The 25,085-nt window shown below is 28.4% G+C and overlaps 1 protein-coding gene across 1 annotated transcript in view; it reads right to left on the reverse strand.

Moving 5' to 3' along the window:
* Positions 1–25,085, reverse strand: part of LOC142333037 (uncharacterized) — a 179,762-nt gene that overhangs the window by 36,294 nt on the left and 118,383 nt on the right. Inside the window, exons 4-9 of the mRNA XM_075379825.1 lie at positions 16,483–16,604; positions 13,453–13,659; positions 8,228–8,340; positions 6,662–6,738; positions 3,850–4,025; positions 1,972–2,109 (exon numbers count right to left, since the gene is read on the reverse strand). Coding sequence (XP_075235940.1) covers positions 1,972–2,109; positions 3,850–4,025; positions 6,662–6,738; positions 8,228–8,340; positions 13,453–13,659; positions 16,483–16,604 — 833 coding nt within the window. The remainder of the gene's footprint in view (positions 1–1,971; positions 2,110–3,849; positions 4,026–6,661; positions 6,739–8,227; positions 8,341–13,452; positions 13,660–16,482; positions 16,605–25,085) is intronic.

The raw sequence follows: 25,085 nt of genomic DNA on the forward strand, positions 1-25,085 counted from the left end.
TCATAAAAGAAGTTGTCTTTATTAAAGGAAGTTTTTAATTTTGAAGTTATCTCCTACTCATTATTCCATTGTGTTCAATTCAATTGCACAGCTTGTAATAATGGAGCAACTCATTCAATTTTGATATACTTTTTTTTTCTGCATATTTTATCAAATTTAGGGCATTGACTATGTTACAAATGAATCGTGCTTCATAATACCTTCAATTTCATGACAATAATGATTCAATTTTTATAAATACAATATTTTGGTTCCACTTCATTATTATTAGAATCATAATAATCACTCATTGTTAAAAAATATCGACATTTAACTCTGAAAACAAAGTATGGAATAAAAAATAAAATTTTAAATCTAATTATATTAAAAGGCTAACAATTTAATTATATCATGGGATTGTTTTATCTAATTACAGAATGGAATGATTTGCATTCAATAATTTTGTAAGATCCATTGTTTGTACAATGGATAACTGATACATTCTACTGGGTGATTCAAAAAGGACTTCATATCTTTAAAAGCACATAGAAAAACACATCAAGTTTATCTCCCAACATACACTGTGGTTCGATATGGCTTCCATTTGTAATGTGACATATATCCCATCTGAAGTTGATTTTGTACAAGACTTGTAGCCAGCAAATTGGGAGTTACCTCTATAACTGTGGTATTAATCCAAAGTCTTAGCTCAACAAGATCAGCAGACAAAGGTGGTACATAAACCCTATCTTCAATGAAACCCCTAAAGAAAAAATCTAGCAGGATCAAATACGAGGTGGCCATGCTGATGGACCTTCAAAACCAAAACAACCGACCTGGGAATCAAATATAAAGAAAACCTTGAATTTCTAGGTGGTAGTGAGATGGTGTCCCATCTTGCTGATAGTACTGGCATCCATTTTGATCATCATCATAATCTAACTGAGGAATTAGAAAATTTTGAAACATGTCCACATTAATGATACCATTTACGGTTGCCTCCTGGAAGAAGAATGGAAGAACGGGCCATATAGTCTTTGTTTGCTTAGGGCACGAAAACCATTGACCGGCTATCACAAATGTGCTGCAAAGTTTCATGAGGGTTTTTGCTAACCCATATTTAGCAGTTATGGGTGTTCACCTTGCCTTGTTGAACTGCAGTTGCTGACTGCAAATCGTGAAACCAAACTATATAGCAAGTACTTTCCACACCACTAAATTATCCATTTTTAACACCACTGGTGACAGCCTGGCAGCCAATTTTGGTGCTAATGAACTATGTGAGTAAAAACTTGGTGTGTTCTTCTATGAAATGAGACCTCAATCGAATCTGTAAGTTATCTAAATAAATTTTTATATGCTTTTAAAGTTGTGAAGTCCTTTTTGAATCACTCTATGTAATTTGAGTTTAAATTATTATTCCAATTACTGTTAAATAATATACTAATTTTATGATTATTTAAGAATTATAGCAGCAATAGTGATATTAATCTAACATACAATAAATTTATGAGAGCATTTTTTTTGGTAAACATATAATTATTTTTTCTTTGTAAATTCTTACAAATTTAACTTTATTTTACTATCAACAAAGATAAATAAATATGATCATTGTTGTATTATAAATGCAGTGGACTGTTACTAAAATAAAAAAATAAAAAAAAATAAAAAAAACAATATTGCAATGAGAATAAACCATTAAACATACAGTTGTAATCTATATCAATAAACATATTATTTTTTTAATTTAATGTTGAGAGCTACAACGGCAGTTTTAGAGATAAATTACAATAATTATAATTGGAAATTACACATATACAGAAATGTTTATGTTTCTTCATGTTTTCGTTTAAAATTTTCAGGGCAAATACATCTAGCAAAACTAAAAAATGGATTATTTTAAATGATTCAGATGTTAATATTACTGTAGCTATAATACACTAATTATAATATATATATATGTATACATAAATAAAAATTAATAAACAATACCTTCAATAATACAAGTTTTATTGTCAGCAGACAGGTGATAGCTATCAGGACAGGAACACATAAAGATTAAATTAATATAATCAAAATGGCAATGATGTGAACAACCATTATTATCTATTTCACACATATCTTCAACACCTAAAAAAAAATATATATATTTATATGAATAAGATTTCAAAATTACTGGATGCAGTCAAGGGTAAAATAATTTTTATTGCTTTTCTACTAATTACTAAAAAATTATATTTTATATCACCTTACTGAAACATCTTAATATAAATTTTTAAGTTAGAATCAAACATTAGTCATTGTTTTTTGACTAAATACACTTTACGTTTTTTGTGAGAGCTCAACCAGCTGCTTTAGATAGATTAAAATTTTTACTAATATTTTTGAAGTACCTGAATGATATTAAAAATATTTAAAAGGAATAAGCAATTAAAAACAAGACAAATGTTAATTTTGTTTGAGAAGATTTTTAAGCATTCACTATACTCAAAAAACACAAAAATGTCTGAAAATTTCCCATTAAATATGTATAAAGAATGAATGAAATGATCACTGATTACTCATGAAATTCAGTTCAATAGTTTATATTGTAAAATCATCAAAATGATATGGCAGATAAAGAAATCTAAAAAGAAATCCTGGATAGAATAATAAACTGCATACTCTTACAATTAGATGGTTGTTTAGAAGTTGATCTCAGTTGTAAAATCATGAGAATTAAGGGTGCAAAAAAATAATAAAGTAGAACAGCCAATAAAATATTTAATAAATCAATTTCATAAACTGGTGGAAAAAACCAACACTAGGTGATTTTTTCTTTAAATTTTTGAAAATATATTAGTTGCTAACAGAAGCTGATGCAATTTAAAATTTAACAAAAAATGCTGAAAAACAGTTACATCAAACTATTATTTTGTGTAAAATTATTTTTTTTCTGACTGGTTAACTTAGAAATAAAGCTGACAACACAGTTGTAGGACTCTCCTGCCACACGGTTTACACACACAACTTAATTAAAAATATTTATCATTTTATTTAAATGTAATATTTTTTATTTATTTAATAATGCTACCAAAGCGTGTGTGCATACCATATTTCATTCGTGCAGATGCAGTGGTACTATCAACCACATTAAATACTTTTTTACACTTTAAATATTATTAATTTATTTAATTCTACCACTCATCAGTGATGTTATAAGATAGTAGATGACTACAGCAGCTACATGTAAGTGCTACTTGTGGTGAGAGAGGGTACTAATGACACATATTGGTGGGAGCGTAATTTTGTGAATTTTTTTTTGGAGATATTATTTTTTAATTGTTAACAAATGTGCCTAAGAAAAATAAGACCTTAATTAGGGGAAATCTTGAGATACTGAGGATGACCTTGCTCTATAGCTTCACCCCCTTGACCTTTTAAGTTGAAAATTTAAGGTTATCAATGCCACATACATAGAAGTATTCTGACCAAGTTTGGTCAAAATCGATCAAGTAGTTATAGAGATATAAGGTGATTTAGAGTGCACCTAACACAGAATACTGTGTAAATAATGTACATACGAACATCTAGAAAATTTCCATCTGGTTTTTTGGGTTCATTAGGTGTCAAAACCTAAAGATTCAGTGAAAACCGCATATGCCCAAATTGGACCAATTACCATACTTTTCCTTCTACAGCTGTAGTGCTAGGTGGGAAAGTTAAATACTATTTAGATTTCTTAGGACCTGAGTCTTTGAAAATAGCTTCTGGCATATATCAGATAAACTGAACTACTATTACCTTAACTAAGGAGAAGGTGGAATGGAATATTACGTAATTATTCCTAACTTAAAGGGGGAAAAATACTAATAAAAATTATATACTTACGATGTGCTCGAAGACTATGAGAAGGAAGTTTAAAGTTATAAACAAAACCATTATGATCTCGTAAATGAGTTTGTAATCTATGTATTAATGAATCGGTTGAAATAGGATCTGGTGGTTTAATAATTCCTTCTTTAACTATCCAGCCAATTCTATATTTTACAATTATACTTCCAGCCCTGTGAAAAGATGTAACACAAGAAATTTACATTTTTTTATGGTAAAGAAAAACAAAATATGTATGATATATGAGGTCTATATGTAAAGTAATGAGAATAGTTTTTTTTTTGGCAGCCAAAGTGGCAACACTGTAAAGTTAATAATAAACACATGGTTATATGAATAGCTGAATTATATTAGGTACTAATATTCTTAGTCTACTGTTGCCACACGAGACGTAAACAAACTTTTTGTGAAACAAGTTTTTGTTGTTCGTTAAAAAATGAGTGATTCTAATTATGAGCAACATTGAACAATCAAGTTTTGTGTTAAACTCTGTGAAAATGCTACTGAAACTTTTACAAAATTGAAAAGGGTGTACAGAGATGATGCTCTGTCAGGAGTTCAAGTTTTTAGGTGGTTTAAAGCATTTTCAGATGGCTGGGAATCAGTTGTGGACTATCCATGCTTTGGAAGACTGTTAGCATCAAAAAGTAACAACAATGTTGAGCGAATCAGAGACGAGATACGGTATGACCAGTGATTAACTGTCAGAATGTTGCATAACAATTGAATTTGAACCGTAGACTATTAAATTTTGACAAACGAATTGGAGATGAAAAAAGTCTGTGCAAAATTGATCCCAAAAACCTCACTGTTGAACAGAAAAACAATCGGATGGAAGTGTGTCGCAATCTTCTAGGCGAATTGAAACTGATCCTGATTTTTTAAAAAATGTTATTACTGGTGATGAATCTTGGATATTTGAATAAGACTCAGAAAGAAAATGCCAGAGCAAGGAGTAGCACAGTTCAAACTTACCACATCCCAAAAAAGCAAAAATGAGCAAATCAAAAATCAAAACCATGCTAATTTGTTTCTTCGATAGTAATGGCGTTGTCCATAAGTAGTTTTTGCCTACAGGACAGACTGTAAATCAATATGTTTACCGAGAAATTCTTGAAAGACTTCGGAAAAGAGTTGCCCACATGAGACCAACCATCAAAGACAACTGGATGCTGCAACATAACAATGTACTTTGTCACATTGCACTCTCAATTAATGAGTTTTTGGTAAAGAAAAACATTCCAGTAGTTCCTCAACCACCTTATTCATCTGACTTGAATCCCTGTGACTTTTTCCTGTTTCCGACTAAAAAACACCTCAAAGGACACCATTTTGGAATAGTAGAAAACATTAAAAAAAGTAACTGACCATTTGAAGGATATTCCGATGTCTGAGTTTTGACACTGCTATGAAGAGTGGGAAAATCATTTTTAGTTTTTCTGAACCAGTCTCATTTATTTTATTTACAGACTTCGTACGTGTAACTGTGGTCCAGGATAATGTAAGATAAAGTTAGTTTAATTGCTATAAAACATTATTTCTTTCTTGATATTCTTTTCTTATAACAATTTAAAAGAAAAATTATTTAATCTTGTCAAATTTAATATGAAAACAGGTAATCACACTTTAAATAAGTAAAATAGGGTTAATTAATTTTAATCAACTTAACAAGATAACCCCTTAAAAGTAAGATTAACTTATTTATATATTACATTAACAACACAATTTTTATCATGTTTCATTATTTTCTTTAAACAATTTAATAAAGAAAGGCAGTCCTGCATAATTAAAAAGTAGTCTTATCGTATTAATATAAGTTATAACAAATTAAGTTAAACATTACAACAATGTGCAATAATTTTTAAGTTTTGTCATGTTTTATCATGAAGCTTTTCAATTGTAAAAGTCTATATCCATCTTTAACATCAGAAGTTATGAAATTTTAATTCTTTAGAAACATATTTACTTAGAATTACATAAGTCTTTTCTATTACATTTTTGGTATATAAATTTATAAACTATTAATATTAAATATATAATTTAAAATAGGCATAACATGAAGAATAAAATCGAACAAAGATAACAGTTGTAAAAATTTAAAAAATAAAAGATTTGCAATACCATTTCTTTGCTAACTATAGTTGTCTCAATTCATTATGTGAACTGCACGAAAAAATAAACAAAACAGAACAGTGTCATATGTCAAGTATAGTCATCTGGAAAATAAAACAAGTTTGATACTATAACAAGTTTGGATGCGTGAGGTCTGTATCTTCCTGCATCCTTGATCGATTGTGATTAAATTAAATGCTATCAGTGTTTGATACACAGAAATCATTGTTCTAAATTTCATACAATTCAATCCATCCAGTCTGGAGATATCAAGCAAAAGACAAACCAACACACACACACACACACACACACACACACAGACATACATATATTCTTTCATAATTTTTCAGTGATAAAATTGTGTTAGAGATCAGAGAAAGCGTAATATTTACAAAAACATGACATGCAAAATTTGTTAGCTTACTATCCTTCATATATAGTACATATAGTACATAGCAGGGAAAGTAAAAATTAAAAAATGAACAGGGTTCATGAGTAACAACTGATTTCTCACCTATCTAGAACAAAACCAGAATGTGTTAAGAAAAACATGGTAGTATATTCCTTTAGCCAGATAAAACACTAAATATTTACAGAGAATAACCAATAAAATCAATGTAAATTGATATGAAAATACAAACAATGTGATGAATTATTAAATTTTTACAAATTACAAAAATATTTATTATGTACTTACTTCATATCTAATACTTTTACATATAAATCTGCTGGTCCGTAATTCAAAGTCTGTTTATCAAATACAGCTCGCTTAATCTAAAAAAATTATTAAAAAAATAACAATAACTTCATGAATTTATAGAACAATATAACAAACTAACAGAGTAATTAGCTTACTTCATAAAACCAGAAAATTTAAGTACAATATTAAGAAAAATTTCAAATTATTATGTTGGCTATAGCTATTTTATGTTCTGAAGATTAAATCTGAAAGCATCAATTTGATTATACATCATAGTCTACGATCAGATATGAAATTTTTAATATTTTACTTATTTTTTTTTTACATTAAATATTAATATTTTTATTAATTTTAAATGTTTTTGAAAATCAAGACTATTCTGTAATTTTTTAACAGAAGTTTTATTATTTAAAATTAATACTAAAAACTTTCTAAGATGACAGTCTAAAAGATATTGCTCATTTGATAAGTTTCATTTCATTTTCTAGTGGTTGATTTTCTGATATTAATTATCAAGTAATATTATTAAGTATTATCAAGTAATATTATTAAGTATTATCAAGTAATATTACATTGATATTATTAAATAAAAAAAGCTGGCAACACAGTTGTAGGAGTTTCCTATCATGTGGCTTTTTTCCAATGCACAGCTTACACACACAACTTAATTTAAAATATTTATCATTTTATTTAAATACAATATTTTTAGTTTAATTAATTCAATGATTCTAATTAAAGCGTGTGTGTACACTGTATTTCATTTGCGCAGGTATGGCGGTATTAGTAGCCACTTTAAATATTGTTTATACTTTAAATATTCATTTATTTAATTCTACCACTCACCTGTGATATCATTACATAGCAGATGACTACAACAACAGCTGTATGTCAGTGCTACATTAGTGCCCATGTGAGAGAAGGGGTACTATTGATGCAGTACACCCACTTAGCCAAGGTTATTTAGAACATTTTTTGGGATGGGGTGCAATTTTGCAAAGTTTTTTTTTGAAAATATTATATTTTAATCATTAACAAATGTGCCTAAGAAAAATAATACCTTTATTAGGTGAAATTTCAAAGTACTGATGGTGACCTTGATCTACAGCCTCATTGCCTTGACCTTTTAAGTTGAAAATTTAATGGCATCAATGCCCCATACATAAAAGTAATCCGACCAAGTTTGGTCAAAATTGGTACAGTAGTTCTGGAGGTATAAGGGGTGCGACACCAAACACACAACATACATAAAAACATCTAGAAAATTTCAATCCAGTTTTTTGGATTCCTTAGGTGTTAAAACATCAAGATCTGTTGAAAAAACCACATCTGTTCAAATTGGACCGATTACAATATTTTCTCTTTTAAAGCTGTAGATTCTGTTAATTCTTTCCTTAATTTCTGACTGAACATAGTGGTATTTTTTCACCTTCCATCTTATTAAACAGTTATTTTTGGTATAATGCCATTTTTAAAAATTGCAAAAAAGTTATTCTGTTTAAAAACTTTATTGGATGCATTAACTTATGAAAAAACTAAATTAAAATAATAATTGGTTTTAATTACCTCATCTTCAACTGTCTTTGCTAATTCATTAAATGCTGGTGAATGATGGTCAAAAAGATCTTGTGAAAATTCTAAATTATCAATTGTAAGCTCTCCTTCAACTACTCTTGGAACTGAAAAAAAAATAAATAAATTTATATATTCATAATTTTTTATGCTCATTATAAACAAATTTTTAATTAAATTTTTTATAATTGATAAAATGATTGTGATTATTGCATTATCACATTAATAATTGCAAAGTAATTTCAGTTTTAAAACAATAAAATTTTAAAGAAAAAATGTTCAAGAAAAATTATTAGGTACATTCTTATACATTGATTAGCAGAATACAAAACTCTCAACATAGTAAAATGGTAGACAGACATTATTGATTGTGTACTTACACTTATAAATAGCATGTTATATAATATTCAGGCAAAATTTAAAAACAAAAGAAAATTCTTTATGAAGAAAATATACAGAGTGATGTACAGAATGATCCAACATTTGTTTTGGCAATAATTGTTTAAGTTAATAATTATAATGTGTTTTATGTCGGCAGAAGTGACAACAGTTGATGAATATTAGTTTCTTCTCTTTCAGAGTGCGCTGTTTGTGTTTCATTCCAAGACGGTTGACAAAGGAATGAAATGAAAAGTGTGATGCTTACACAAGATGGTTTTGTGTACATTTTCAAACTCTGTGGTTGCCTTCATTTAAAAAAATACGTAGACTCTACAAAAAAAAATTAATAGTCATGGTTCAGTGTTTGAGAGTGCGAATGGCCTACTGATGTTCGTTCTCCACAGAATGTTGAAGCTGTCAGAGCAGCATTGCTAAGGAACCTGGGCATACCAAAAAGAAAAACGGCAACACAACTTGGGATTTCTAGGTGATCTGTGGAGCAAATTTAAAAACTGATTTACATTTGTATCTGTATAAAATAATAATTGCCTAAATTAACGGTTGACAGCAAACATCAAAGAATGACATTTGCTGAATGGGCTGTGAACCAAGATGTATTGTTGAATGATGCTTGGTTTTCAGATGAGGCACATTTTCACCTAGATGGTGTTGTTAAAAGACAAAATGTGCACTTTTAGGCTTCTGAAAATCTACACGTGCTTCATGAAAAGGGGCATCACACTCCATGAATTACGGGGTAGAGGCTGCTATCTCAAGTCACAAGGTAATAGGGCCATTCTTTTTTGAACAGACAGTGAACAGTGAATGTTATCTAAACATGCTGCATAATAATTTTGTTCCTCAGATTCTTGCAAAAGGGCTTTGATTAGAAAACGAGTCGTTCATGCAGGGTGGAGCCAGACTGCACACAGCTAATGTTGTTTTAGACTTTCTGCATGAAACTTTTAATGCAAATGTCATTTCAAACTGATTTCCTTATCGTTTTGCATGTGGACAGAACTGGGCCCTGAACAGTCCTGATTTGAATCTGTGTGATTATTTTCTTTGGGAATTTCTAAAGGAAAAGATTTCCCCTAAATATTCTCATACAGTGATGGAACTGCAAGTTCTGATCATTGAAGTGAGCGACAAGATAACCGAGGACATGAGTTGTTGAGTTACTAACAACATAGGAGTTCATGGTGAAGAAGTTCCTGAACATGATGATGATCATATTGAACATGTGATAAGCAGAACATAATCTACAGGTACATAGTAAACATGTATTTTACTTTTCTGTAATGTGATTAAAATAAATATTTTTTAACAAAACTAAATGTTGGATCATTTTTAGTGCCATTCTGTATAATGAGATGTACATCAACCAGCAATCATACAGATCTATAAACATTTTTAAGAAACAAGTTTGCAGTTTTATTTTCAAAAAATAAAAATGCACAAGGTCGTATTAAGGCAAGCTTCAAAACACTTACCAATGTCCATAAAAATTAAATTGTAAGTCTAACTATTACACTGGCAGACAAAACTCATACTTTTCCACAAATTTAAACAAACAATAACAGAATCAAGTTTTCCTTAATCAATTCATAGAAACTGTTGTATTGTTCAATACGTTCAATATTATATGAAATATATAAGAAATATGAAATGCTGCACACTGACTACTATGGTCGTTTAGAAAGTTCTTGGCCTAACATAGAGATGGAACACGTATGACGAATGACTGATATTTGTCAATTTTGAGCCTTTAGATGGCATCCTAAGGAGTTTCAAACATATGAATTTAGTTGTTTGTTTGTGGCGATCGAGTAAAACAAAAAAGTATTGACATTTTCTGAAAAAATTGTAGTTCAAGGTATTACAAAGTACTTGGTTTTAAAAGTTTAACCCTGATGGACAAAAAAAAAGAGTTAGATTCTACTTTAAAGAATTCTTTCTTTTCATTTTCAATAGCTGCTAAATTTAAACATATCATACATCCAATCAAGGTGATGAATGCTCAGGATGCTCAAGAACCACTATGATAGATTAAATTGTCAGAAAAATCCTCAATGATTATTATATATTAAATAATTACTGATTGAAGGTAACTGAGCTTGCTAATGTTTCAAACATTTAATAGACCTAGTCCGCTACATTTTACACAATGTTTTGGCTATGAAAAAGCTTTCTACTCATTGGGAGTTGCGTGTGTTAACAGTCGACCAAAAACACTTCTAAAAGTAATTTAAACTTAAACAAATGCTATTCTGCTGCATTTTTAAAAATGTTTTATAAAATTAAATGACACATAGACTCACCATATCAGGACCAAACTGCAACAAAAATAGTGGTTGGGAGCAGATGAAAGTAAATTTAATACAATGAAAATGATTCCATCTGCAGAAAAAGTCATGCAAAATTTTTTTGCAATTCTTGTAGTGTGGTACTCATAAAATACTTGGAAAAAGGCAGGATCATTATGATTCACTATTGATTGAAAAAAACTGAAGAATGCTATTCAGGCTAAATGTCCATTTCTAGTCAAGTAGAAATCACTCTTTCACCACAATAAGATAAGATGTGTTCATACACATCTTGGATTATTGTGGCAAAACTTCATGATCTAGCCTTTGAACTGCACCATATTTGTTGGATTTGATTCACAGCGATTATGTCCTACTCCCAAATCTGAATAAATGTCTTGCTGAATGAAGATTCACTTCAAATGATGAAGTTAAATCTGAGATAACCTCTTATTTTGCAGAACTGGATAAATCGCATTATACTCAGAATAATAAAAAGTTGGAAAGAGTTGGAATAAATCTATCAACTAGGTAAGTACATTGAAATAATATTAAAAACTTTTTTGAAAAATCTTGTTTTCTTTGTCAGGCCAAGAATTTTCCAGAGATTATCGTAAGTAGTGTCACTTGAACCTACCCGTGATTCTAAAAAAAAAAAAGAAATTTTGCTAAACAAATTCTAGGCACCTGCCAAAAAAATGTTTATAAAGGATTAAATATGAGATTAAATTTAAGGATTCAACATTCTGATTCTGTTACTTTTTAAAGAGCTAGATAATAAATATTTTGTTTTTATTATTTATTTTATTATTCAATGGGAATTTTTAATAATAAACCTGTTGGGCTTAAAGGAATTTAATCCCTTTTAATTTCAAGTTGTTTAATTAAATGTAATTTTAATTACAAACAAATAATCTAATATTGTGTCCTCCTTTGTTGGTAATTAATTCATACACGTATGTATCATTTAGGATAGATTCAATAACCATACATTTTTTTATTTCTTATTAAAAAAAAAAATAACTTTTTTATTTTTTTTTGTGAGTTAATCTTTTGAGAATTTTCAGATGTTCAATTGAATATCACAGAAGTTACCTGATATTAACCAGGCAGTGGAGCACGTGAATGTTTTTGCTTCTAAAATCTTTTTATGTCCATGACAGTATTAAATGATAGTAAATCTTAATATAACACTCTCTTTCTCTTTAGAAACAGATTTTGAATCTGTGTGACTACTTTTATCTGCAGAATCCTGTTATATTAATCACATTTCAACATACCAACCAATGAGATCAGTGAATTGGAGCCTTTAAACATAAAACAAACTTGAAAATGTCTTTGTGGAAGTTTAATTGGTTATTACAGCTGGCTGTTATTCGTGGATTGTAGATAATTATTCTGTTTGATGCCTTTAATGAATTTAATACACGTACAACTGTTTGCCCCTAAAAAAGGAATATCTACCAGAAAAGATCATTTTTCCTCTTTGTATATGTGTTTTGGTCCAGATGAGCCTATTTCTATACATTTTCATTGTTACTTTGTAACTGGTAAGTAAGAAGTTTTCCATCCAGTTGGAAAGCAGTCTGCATTGAATAGTTGTCATACTTCATTTGTTTTTCTGATAATTAGTTCTTGATTTAAGTCCAAAACAGATAGTCACGTTCTCATTAATAACTTTACCCTACGACAGACTACATGATTTTCTATAGTAATTGCCTTTTCTTTGAATCAGTAAGGAATAGCTTTTTCAGTATTTAAGCCAACATTATACTCTTAATATTTTTCATTGTACTGTACTAGTATGTTCCAAGAGAGAAACATTTTCTTGGAGTTAAACCCAGAATTTTATAATAACTACACTATACTACATTGAAATAAGTGAAAATCAGATTCTGTTACAAAACTAATAAATTTAAAAAAAAAAATAGTTTGTTTAATATATCCCTAAACAAGAAATGCAGCCTCTGATTACCTCTGAGAACAGATAATATTAATTGTTTAAATAGTGTAGTAACAATGTAGAAAGAAACAAAAAATATCATGCATTGATTAATTTCATAATATTGTAAATAAATGCAAAATATCACACATATACAAGTATTTTATCAAAATAGTTTTTAAATCTAATAACAAGAAACTTGTTGGATTCCATATATCTCAGATCTTATAAAGAAGTTCAAATGCCTCCAGTTCTAGTAATGTAATTATTGTTATGATTTCCATGACACAGTCTATTGTGGGAAAATTTTATTATAAAGATAATTTTATCAAATTCTAAAAAAAAACTCATAAGTACAATGATTCAAAAGACTATGCAAGAGACAATTTTTTGTATAAAGTACAAAAGACTAATACGCGAAGTAGAAATTAAATGATTCAAGCAGATGAATGCAACTCTCGTCTGAATATAAGAAAAAATCAATTTAAGAATTACTATATTTCAGAAGTTAATTTGATTAATTTAAAAATGTAGACAGATTATCTGTTTCAAGTACATCATTACATAACGTATAAAAAATTAATTCTTACCATATAATGCCGTCATATCAGTTGAAGGTGGTTTAAAAGGCGGTAATGTAGAAGGTAATGGTGTATACGATGATGTCTCGGAAAATGTCTTAGTATCATCTTGTAATAAACTGTTTCTTCCTTTTCCAAATAATCTAGGATCTACATTTTTAAAATTTCTACTTTCTATTGGTTCAGTTTGACTCGGAACTAATTTGACTAAGCCACCTGAATTAAAAAAAGAAAGTATATCAATATCATTATAATTTATTAAGATACCGTAATAGTAATTATTGTGCAATACTTGACAACATCACAAAACAAACAAACAATTCTAATAAAGGTAGTTACTTTTATAGAATCTGAGTATTACTAGATTGTGGATACCAGTGTTCTTTGGTGGTTGGGTTTCAATTAACCTCACATCTCAGCAATGGTCGACCTGAGACTGTACAAGACAGCACTTCATTTATACTTATACATTTCATCCTCATTCATCCTCTGAAGTAATACCTTATGGTGGTTCCAGAGGCTAAACAGAAAAATAGAGAGAGTGCCACAAAACCCTCCTGAAAAATGCAAAACCATTCTAAAGTATAACAAGCATCCAACACCAGAAAAGTGAAAAACTAAGGAAGATAAGAGTAAAATGGTTTCTCATTAAATTTTACATAGAGTCAAATATTGTACTGTTACACTTCACTTCAGCATGTCAATTTCAATCTCACTAAAATGAAGATGATTTTCAGCTTTTATTTGATATTACAATTTATTCACCATAAAGACTGCCTTTTAGAGAAAAGAAATGAGAATGTATTATTCCTAGGATGATAGTATTTTAGTCTAATAAATATTGAGACAGATGGCTAAAAGCAGAAATATATGAGGAGGGGCTGCACACAGGAACCTCACTGTCTGTCATGTAGATCGCACGGACATGCACCTGGAGATCAAGGGTGTAAGGTGGTACTACCTGTGCCAGCACCATGAATATGTACACAGCTGCGCTGTGGTATTTGCAAGGGACAGACTCATCCTGGAGGAATGGGATGCTCCGGCTTCTCATCTTCGAGGATTGGGTGGGAACGGCTCTTGCAGCGCCGTTGGGGGGAAAGTAAGACCGTAGTCCCAGTGGGGGATCCTCATTAGAGACGAGGTGTTAAGACTGGAGTCCCAGTGAGGGGAACCCTTTGGGATCCCCTCATTTGAGTCATGGCAAGCAAGGAAGACCCAGTCCTGGCTGCCTGGGCGGGGTCTTGTGCCCTTCTGAGGTAGTTTGAGGTGATGGCACTCCTTGGAGTTGAGCTTATGCTTGGTCGCAAATTTGGCTCCAAGCAGCGAGGAAATTGATGGGAAAAAAAATGTATAAATACAAATTAATCCACTCCTTTCTTTTGTAAAACACTTCATTAAATGTACTTCTTTAATTCATTACAAAATTATTTCTTCACAGTCCGCACTTTCAGTTAATCAGATTCAGTTAGATTGGTTGTACAGAATGTCCAGCAAAAATTTTGATGAAAAAAATGATTTTTTTTTGACTTCTAGGTAATCTTATATTATAACCGAGTGATATGGAAAACAGCTTTATACTGCATATCTGAGAGGTATTTGGAGGCAGAAAGAAATTGGATTCTACATAGTTATAAAAAAATCTGCAATATGGTGAGCTTTTAATTTTTGTTCACCATCTTGGATCTGTCATATTGAATCAAACCTAATTTTTTTAAAAAGTAAGGTGGACACATGACACATGATTGCAATTTAAAATTTTACAAGAAATACTATGTGGAAACCCGTTTTTCTGTTATTGAATTATAAGCATTCAAAGTTACAATGACAAAAAAATTGTGTTAATAAAACAAGATAAAATATGCTACAAGAACAATTTTATTGCATTTTACAATCATAATGCATACAATAATGCATTTTAAACAGTGCTATAATATTGATAATAATAAACAATAACTAACAACGCAACAAATAAAACGGTTATATCAACTGATATTATTTATGTTAAATATTACAATAATAATTTTAAAATTTTGAATAAATGTTTTCAATTGTAAATTACTAATGAAATAAATTTTGAAAGCATACCATTCTACAATAAATGTTCAAAATGCTACCCCTATACAGCTTGGCAGTGTACTAACCTCAAGTAATATTCATTTATAACTTTTTGTATCATGTCTGGTGGTACACGAGCAGATTCGTCAATTATTCTTCTTTTCAATTCGTCAAAGTCTACAGGTTTTGTTTTGTAAACATTATGTTTCAGTTACCCTGCAAATAAGTAATCCAGAGAAGACAGATTTGAGGACCTGGTAGGCTATCTATGGCTTCTCTACAACCTACCCAGTGATTTGGAAAATGTTCATCTAAAATTTGCCATGCCCTTAGATAATAATGAGGTGGAGCCCCATCATGCTGAAATCATAAGTTATTATTTAATTCTTGTCCAATATCTTCCCAGATATTTGGCAAAAATCCTATCAGCTGTCAAGTTGCAGTGAGCATCTCCTGTAAGATTGTAATCTAAAATAAAGGGCCCTACAATACAATGACCAACGATTCTGATTTTATATTAATTTATATAACCATTTATTTTGTTCTTGTATTGTTAATTATTAGCTATTATCAATATTATAACACTTTTTAAACTTTTTTATTGCATGCATTATGAATGTAAAATGCAATAAAATTGTTCTTGCAGTGCGTTTTACCTTGTTTTATTGTTAATGATTTTTCCATCATAAATTTGAATGATTATAACTCAATAATGAAGGCATTCACAGAAAAATGGGTTTCCCCATAGTTTTTCTTATAAAATTTTAAATTGTTATATTAAATAAATTAAGTTTGATTCAATGTGGCAGATCCAAGATGGCAAAATAAAATTAAGAAACCCACCACAATGCAAATTTGTTTAACTACATAGAACCCCATTTCTTTCTGCTTCCAAATACTTCTCAGATATTCAGTATAAAGCTGTTTGAATTGATGGCAAAAAAAAAATTGAGAATAATTTTTTAATTTAATTATACTTACTCGCTAACAATATAGCAATTACGACTGCTATGACTACAGTAATTAATATAATTCTCCAACAACATAATTTAAACTTTGTTGGTGGATGCCTCTTATCTTGAGTAACATATAACTTCTCTCCCCTGAAAACAATAGATAATTAATAATACAACAATAATAATAATAAAATGAATTTATTTTAAAAACTATACAATATGACAAAATAATAATAAAAAATTACAATATAGGCTAAAATAGTTTTTTTTAAACTTTCTCGTTTGTACAAATTCATTGTGCCTGGGGTAAGGATTGTCAACTCTTTTCAGCAATGTAGTATTTGCATCATTGAACAAATAACAATTAAAATTAAAAGAAACTCTTTTGTATAGAAATTATTTTTAACATCTTATCCCCTTTCGTGCAGAAGGTTTTTTACATGTTGAAAAATTCTTTAATAATTATATATATAAACAGTAGAGTGGTAGCTGTAATCAAGTGTCAGTATATAGTTATGGAACAGAACAAATAAATAACCAAATGATTAAATTACATAAATCCAAAAATGAAAAACCCAAATAATTTCTTAATAAATAAATGAATGAAAAAAAATGTAATTGGCTTTATTATTATATATATATATAATAAATAAACAATCTATGGCTGTCCTTAATTAGTGTACTCTTACAGCAGTACTGAAAAAATTCCATATCCATTTAAAGATCAGATGACAAAAGATGTCTAAACTTTTGTAAAATAATAGATTTCAAAATAATTCACTTTCTAAACACTAGGAAGTGAGATTCTATGAGTATGTTAGTGTAATATAAATGCTTGCTTGCCAACATGAGAAATTATATTAGTATATCTATACTATTATATAAAGAAGAAGAGGGTTTTTGTTTGTTCGGGATAAACAAAAAAAACAACTCGATCAATTGCAATCAAATTTTTATCCAAGTTTCTTGGCATAACTGAGAAGATTTTTAGATATATTTCATCTTGGAAAAAAAAAATATATATGTAGTAGTGGAGATTTGCCGGTTGAAGCACAAACTTTAATGAACTGAATTAATGAACTGTGAGTCTCTATCACTATGTGAGCAGGTTTGAACTGAATGATTCGAATCAATCGAATAAATATCATAAAAATAATAGAATTAAATTTACATTAAATAAAACAATATTAAGTAAATTTAAAAAAAAATTCTGTTTAACAATAACGGGCTTCCTGTAGGGACTGCACATGAGGCTAGAGTGATGAAGAATGTGAGCACCAATCATCACCATCAACTGGTAACAAATGGGGTCTCCCTGTGGCGCTATTTTGGGAATGCTCTTATACCTCTGCAATCAATCGTCTGATTTTCAAAATTCAAACGGGGTATTTGATAGAAGGTTGAAGGCTAACATTTGCTTATATCAGGTACACTCTCAATCTAACAGAACACAGTTATTGGAAATGTTGCTATTACTTTGCATCGAATCTTCTAATTTTTAAAATTCAAATAAGGAATTTGCTAGTACAAACATAAAATGATTTCACACATTTGAAATATTTTGATTTTATACTAGTTAGTTGGATCCTTGCCTATATGTTTTAAATGTAATAATTTGCTTCACCATTACAATTAAAAACTGATGTTGGTATTATATTAATCTGTAATCATTTGTCTTTTAACGTATGTAATTAAATTACGTTATTAAATTTTATAGAAATATCATTTTTTGATAACTTTTTAAATTTTACCTTTGTGAAACCAGCCAAAAATATCTAAATATATAACTTATTAACTGCCAAATAATTATCTTTTCACATTTTCTCTTTCAAAATTGTTTTGCAGGAAACCAAACAATTTCCTGCAAAACAATTTCCATAAAAAATTTCTTACATAAGAGTTTTCTGGTTGTCAGCCATTTTTTAGACAGAAATTACAAGTGATATTTTTTTTTAAATAAAAAACTAGGTATTCATTTATGATAAACTGAATAAGAGATGTATATATAAATGAAAAACAACCATTATAAATATATGTGGATGTTTAATTTTTGCAAATAAAAATGTCTTTAAATTATCTTATCGTAATGTCATAAAATTATCTTTTGCCAGTTGGAGTGACAAACTAAGTCTTATAAGAAAATTATTTAAATGATTTATTGGCATTATCTTAAGATCATGAATCTATGATGTAGACCATATATTCTATGTTATTAAATATGTTCAGTATGTTTAGGTTCCCACAGCAGTTATTTAAATTAATTTTTCCAGTGAAATATAATTAAAAGCATTACTTTTAATTAATGTACTCTGATTATGAGATATCTGCAAAAATATTAAAAACAAAGTTTGTAAATGAAAAAAAAATTAATTTTATAAATAATTATATTTTTCTGCGGGATACAATTTGTTAAAATATTTGTGTGAATAAATGTTAAAATGTTTATATGAATATGCTATTCATGTGATTTGGGTATTTTGTTGTGGCTTTAAAAATAACACAAAAAACTTATTTTCTTAAAATGTTGGAATTTTTGTATTAATGTTCATTACTTTTTAATTTTATAACTTTAAATATTGTTTTTCGCTTTGTATGTTTTGACTTATTGTTGATATGTGTGTTAGCCATATGTAATTTTTTATTTTTTAATTATTATCTAAAAGATTAGTTTTACTTTTTGTTTTTTCTATGTTACAAAACATGTTGCTTATAGGAGTGAATGTGTAGCTACTAATTTTGTTAATTAACGTCAGAATCAATTTTTCAAAATTACTTCATAGAAATTGGAAATTCATACAAATTTATTAACTACAAAATAGAATTTAACTACTTACTGAGAAAATAAACATTTTAATTAATTGGATTCTATTAGCCAAATATAATTATTTTGTTAAAATTAAAACTTATTCCTTACTGGTTCTTTTTTTTTTTAAATTATTTAATTTTTTTTTTTTTTCCTAATGTGTATGTTACAATCTGTTCAACTAGTGAACGATGAACAACTACCTCTCTGCCCAATGAGATGAGGATGATATGTATGTAATGTAAATGAGGTGTAGTCTTGTACACTCAGGCCGACATTCCTGAGACGGTGGTTAATTGAACCCCAACACCAAAGTACACTGGTATCCACTGTCTAGTATTCAGATCTGTATAAAAGCAACTAACTTTTACAAGGATTTAAATCTCAGGTCTTTTGACTTCGAAAATCAGCTGATAAACAACCAATTTGTGACAAGTTAACCACTAGACTAGCTCAATCGACTAATAAAAAAAAAATAAATAAGGAAATAGCGATGAAAATTTAACTAATTATAAATTATAATAACTAATTATATCATTATTAATGAATAAAATTCAAAAGCACTGATAGAAATTATATATCTACAGATTAAAATCATTACAAAATGTATAGTGGTATTTAAAAATATATTCAAATATTGTTCTAACCACTAATTTCATTATTTACCAATAGATTATAATCTTTTTAATTATTTTTACACAAAAAAATCAGTTTTGAAAAAACAGAGATTTTAGAAAAAAAAACACTATACAGACATTTTTATTTATAAAAAAATATCAGTTCTGAAGAAACAGAGATCTCTATGAAAGTATTAAAAGCAAAAGTTGAGAAAAAAATATCAAGTAGTTTTAAACAATTAAACATTTTCCTTAGTTGGAATGATAGAAAAACTCTTATGGTTTCCAAGAAATGGGGTTCTACATAGTTAAAAAAAAATCTGCATTATGGTGGGTTTTTAATTTTTGTCCACAATCTTGGGTTCACCATATTAAATCAAACTTAATATTTTTTAAATAGGAAGGTGGACATATGAGACATGATTTCGTTTTAAAGTTTTACAGGGAAAACATCGCTGAAACCTATTTTTCTATTAAGGTTTGTTATCATGTTATAAGCATTCAAAGTTACAATGACAGGAAAAATCATGTTAACAATAAAATTAGGTAAAACGCATACTATGAACAATTTTATTGCATTTTACATTCATAATGCATACAATAATTAACTTTAAACAGTGCTATAATAACAATAACTAATAATCGACAACACAACAACAAATTTAATGGCTATATCAATTCCAGTGTTAATATCAGCTGATGTTTGTTACTTATCGTAAATGAAACAAATCAGATGGAAATACTTACTTAAAAAATTTATTACAAATTTAGTTGAGTAAATCAGCAGTTAATTTACAACAATGCAATTTGTATTACACTGAAACAATGCAACTTATTAACTCCTTATTTCATATTTTTCTTGTAAAATTTGATAATAGTAGTAATAATTAAGTTGTAGGCCTAGTAGTTTAAATTTGTTTTTTGGTGAAAGTTTTATTATTAGTTTCCTCATTCATTTATTTAGTTCTATTAAATATTAAACTTCAAATAACAATGCCTTCTTAAAGTGAAACCCAAAGAATAACTCTGTCGAAGATGTACGGGTACAGTGACAGAGTTTTACCTTTACAAGAGGTATGTGATTTAGTTAAAATTAGTTAAATTTCCAAACAGAGATAAGTAAATTGATTGTGATTAAGACAATACAACGATTTAAAGAAACCGATACTGTAAAGAATTTTCCTCATACCATTAGACCAAGAACTGTCACAAACGATTCAAAGTCATTAGATGTATGACCTTTATTGAAGAACAACATCATTCATCGTTTTGGAAACCTGTTGTACAACATGACATTAATTTTTCAGTTTAAAAAATTCTTAAAACAAATAAATTTCACCCTTTAAGGGTGAAATATTTTAAGGGTTATATAACAATGGAATTAACAGAAAATAGGATTTCACCATTGTTTTTCTTGCAAAATTTTATATCAAAATCACGTGTCATATGTCCACCTTACTAATTAAAAAAAATTAAATTTGATTCAATATGGCGGATCCAAGATGGTAGAAAAAATTAAAAACCCGCCGTAATGCAGATATTTTTAAATTATGTGGAACCTCATTTCTTTCAACCTCCGATACCTCTCAAATATGCAATTATAAAGCTGTATAGAAACAGCTGTTTCTATACTGATATATCACCTGATGTGTGTTTGTGTATTTGTGTGTGTGTGTGTGTGTGTGTGTATGTGTGTGTGTGCGCACATGCATGTTTTTTATATTGCATTGTATTAATACATATTTTACAATTAAATTTGTAATATTATCAGTACACATATAATATCTACTGAATTTATCAGATTATATACTCTTTGTTCTAATATAATCTGTTTTTAATATAACTTATCCATTGTTTTATCTGTAATATAAAATTATTTATAGACTGAGACTTAAAAATGAACTAGTTATAATTTTAATCAGATATTAACTAAATGTTTCTAAATCTGCTTCTTTGTACAGAAAATGTAAATAAAATCTATTTATTTGTGTTCCACAACATAGAGAATGTATATTAATTTGTTGTTTATGCTATCTGTCAAAGTATTTCTTTTGGCTGAGATGAATGTAAAATAAATAAAAAAATACCAGAAATCACCAGTCAGAGTTGCTTTCTCTGAGAAAAACATTATTAAATGTTTCGTATTCTACCAGTGAACAGAGTGAAAGGTATCACTTGCAGAGATGAATATCATCCACATTTAAACTGGCTTGGCTTGTTGATATGTAATTGAATATTTAGTTCACTTAAGAAAGCAAACAGAAATTACTTTACTCTACACTTCTAGTAAGCTGTACATAATACTTTATTTTTGAAAAATTTCCTTTCATTTTATAAAATTATTTGACTTCGATCAGGTATATAGTTATATCATTAACTTATAGCAATTACACACTATATAATATAATATATATATAATATATATATATATATATATATATATATATATATATATAATATATATATATATTATATATATATATATATATATATATATATATTATATATATATATATATATATAATATATATATATATTATATATATATATATATATATATATATATATATAATAAACAATTATTAATCTTTCAATAGATTTGCTGACATAATTTAGTTTAACACTGACCACAACATGAAATTATTAATAATTTTTTTTTTTAATTTTTTAAAAATTTTACTTATTTATATTTGAATAATAATAATTTTTATTGGTTTTCTAATCCTACTCAACAGCTATGAATATTCCAAAGAAAACAATAAATTGTAACTACTGGGAGTACCAAAATATTTCTAACTTGAATATATCAGGAACTTCCAGTTTTTGGTTGAACAAGGAGAAATTGTTAAACTTCATTTATATGTAACAACTAAGTTAGTACAAAGTTTTAACAACTGTATACAATGTGTATTCAGATCATCAAAAACACAAATACTTTTTTTTTATCAACTGTTTAAAGAAAGAATTAAGCAATTTTAAGTACATTTTACAAAAAGAGCAAATTATTGATTATTCAGTATTTCTCTAGCATTAAAAAGAAATATCAAAATTTGGATTTGGACGCAAAGAATAAATAAACTTTCACAACAATCAATAAATGTCAAATTAATTCTTTGAGTTTTTTTTTATCATAAAGGATCATATTCAGTGAGTAGACAAACACATGTTAATTATTATTCTGGGGTTGTTCTATGACAATAGGTTACAGCAAAGTACAAGGTGATTGTTTTGGTCATTTGCCATCAACTTTCCATTATATAAACTTTCCTAGTAATATTTTAACAAAATTTATTCACAATTAAATATACTGTAGACCAAAAAATTTATTTTAACAACAATTTTAACAATTCAAGCCCAATATTATTATAATATAAACCTATTAACTTTGTCTAAGTTTTACAACCATTTTCTGTATATATTATTATGTATGACTTTGGCGTTGTACCTATGGACCTTTCTTGAATTATCAATTAAAAATATAGTAGTTTATGATGTTTTGGATTCTCAATTGGATGGTTCATAAATAGTGTGAGTGAGAGTGAGTGTATGTGTATGTATGTATGTATGTGTGTATGTGTGTGTGTGTGTGTGTGTGTGTGTGTGTGTGTGTGTGTGTGTGTGTGTGTGTGTGTGTGTGTGTGTGTGTATGTGTTTGTGTGTGTGTGTGTGTATGTATGTATGTGTGTGTGTTTGTGCGCGCGCGCGCGCGCGCGTGTGTGTGTGCATGTGCGCGCATGCACGTGCACATACCTTTTAATTTATTCTAGTAGTAACTATAGGCTAAAGTGTGAATACAATTACTTTTTTCATTTTGATAATTACAAATGAATTTTGTAGTGATGAAAAATATTTGCTTCATGGGAATGAACTCAGAACCTTCTACATGAAAAACAAAAACCATCACTCTACCGTGGACACTAGCATTTATATGGAAATTAAAGTATAATTTTCATATTAAATATGCAATATAGTACAAGTTTAAAAACAGATTTAATATTGTGACAGTAAAGTTCACTAATTGTTGTAAATTAGTAAATTGTAAATGCCAGTTCATTGTTTGAAAATATTTTTTATCCAACATCAAAAAAAAAGATGTTCTCAATTCAAACCATATATATTTCAATTTTAATTGATTTTTAAGTCTTACTCTTTGCATTCCGGAGAGCCATATTTCATGCTCAGAAGTAGTCACTTCACGGTATTTCTCTGTTATATTTATTTATTTAAATTTATCAAAAACAGTTTTTCATCTCTGATTTCTTTTCAAATACTTTTTTTTTGTGTAAGTTATATTTTTATTAGGCCTATTCATACTTCAAACAAAAATAAAAATATAATGATAAAATAAACTTAAATAAATTAATTCAATTTAAAAAAAAAAATCATATAATTTTTTTTTTAAATTGACTTAATTCCTTTTTTGATTCTTTCAGCCCACGAGACTGGTCTAGTAGTTTTCTCATAGCAAATTAGTTGTTTAACAGCTGATTTTCGAAGTCGAAGAGTGTGAGATTCAAACACTAGTAAATGTTAGTTGCTTTTATATGGATTAGAATACTAGACAGTGGATACTGGTGTTCTTTGATGGTTGGGGTTCAATTAAACACATATCTCTGAAACGGTTGGTCTGAATCTGTACAAGATTACACCTCATTCACCACCGGGTTGGTCTAGTGGTGAATGTGTCTTCCCAAATCAGCTGATTTGGAAGTTGAGTGTTCCAACGTTCAAGTCCTAGTAAAGTCAGTTATTTTTAGACGGATTTAAATACTAGATGTGGATACTGGTGTTCTTTGGTGGTTGGGTTTTAATTAACCACACATCTCAGGAATGGTCGAACTGAGACTGTACAAGACTACACTTCATTTACACTCATACATATCATCCACATTCATCCTCTGAAGTATTATCTGAATAATAATTATCGGAAGCTGCATTGTACACAATAGGAATAAATAAAAAATTGATTCTTTTGAAAAAACTTTTTATTGATTACCTAAGTTGGTTTATGTGTTTTTAAAAGTTTGTTTAATTTATTTAAAATATGAAATTTATTACATACTAATAAACCTATACCAAAGCATTAATAATTTAATTTGCTAGTTCTGCATAAATATCATAATAATAAACAGTAATTTTATACTTAGAATTTTTTATTTTTATTGGTAGTGGAATGGTTGAGAAGAGAAAACATGGATAAAATAGTAG

This window comes from Lycorma delicatula, chromosome 12 (genome assembly GCF_047948215.1).
Source record: "Lycorma delicatula isolate Av1 chromosome 12, ASM4794821v1, whole genome shotgun sequence".
In the NCBI taxonomy this organism is placed as follows: Eukaryota; Metazoa; Arthropoda; class Insecta; order Hemiptera; family Fulgoridae; genus Lycorma; species Lycorma delicatula.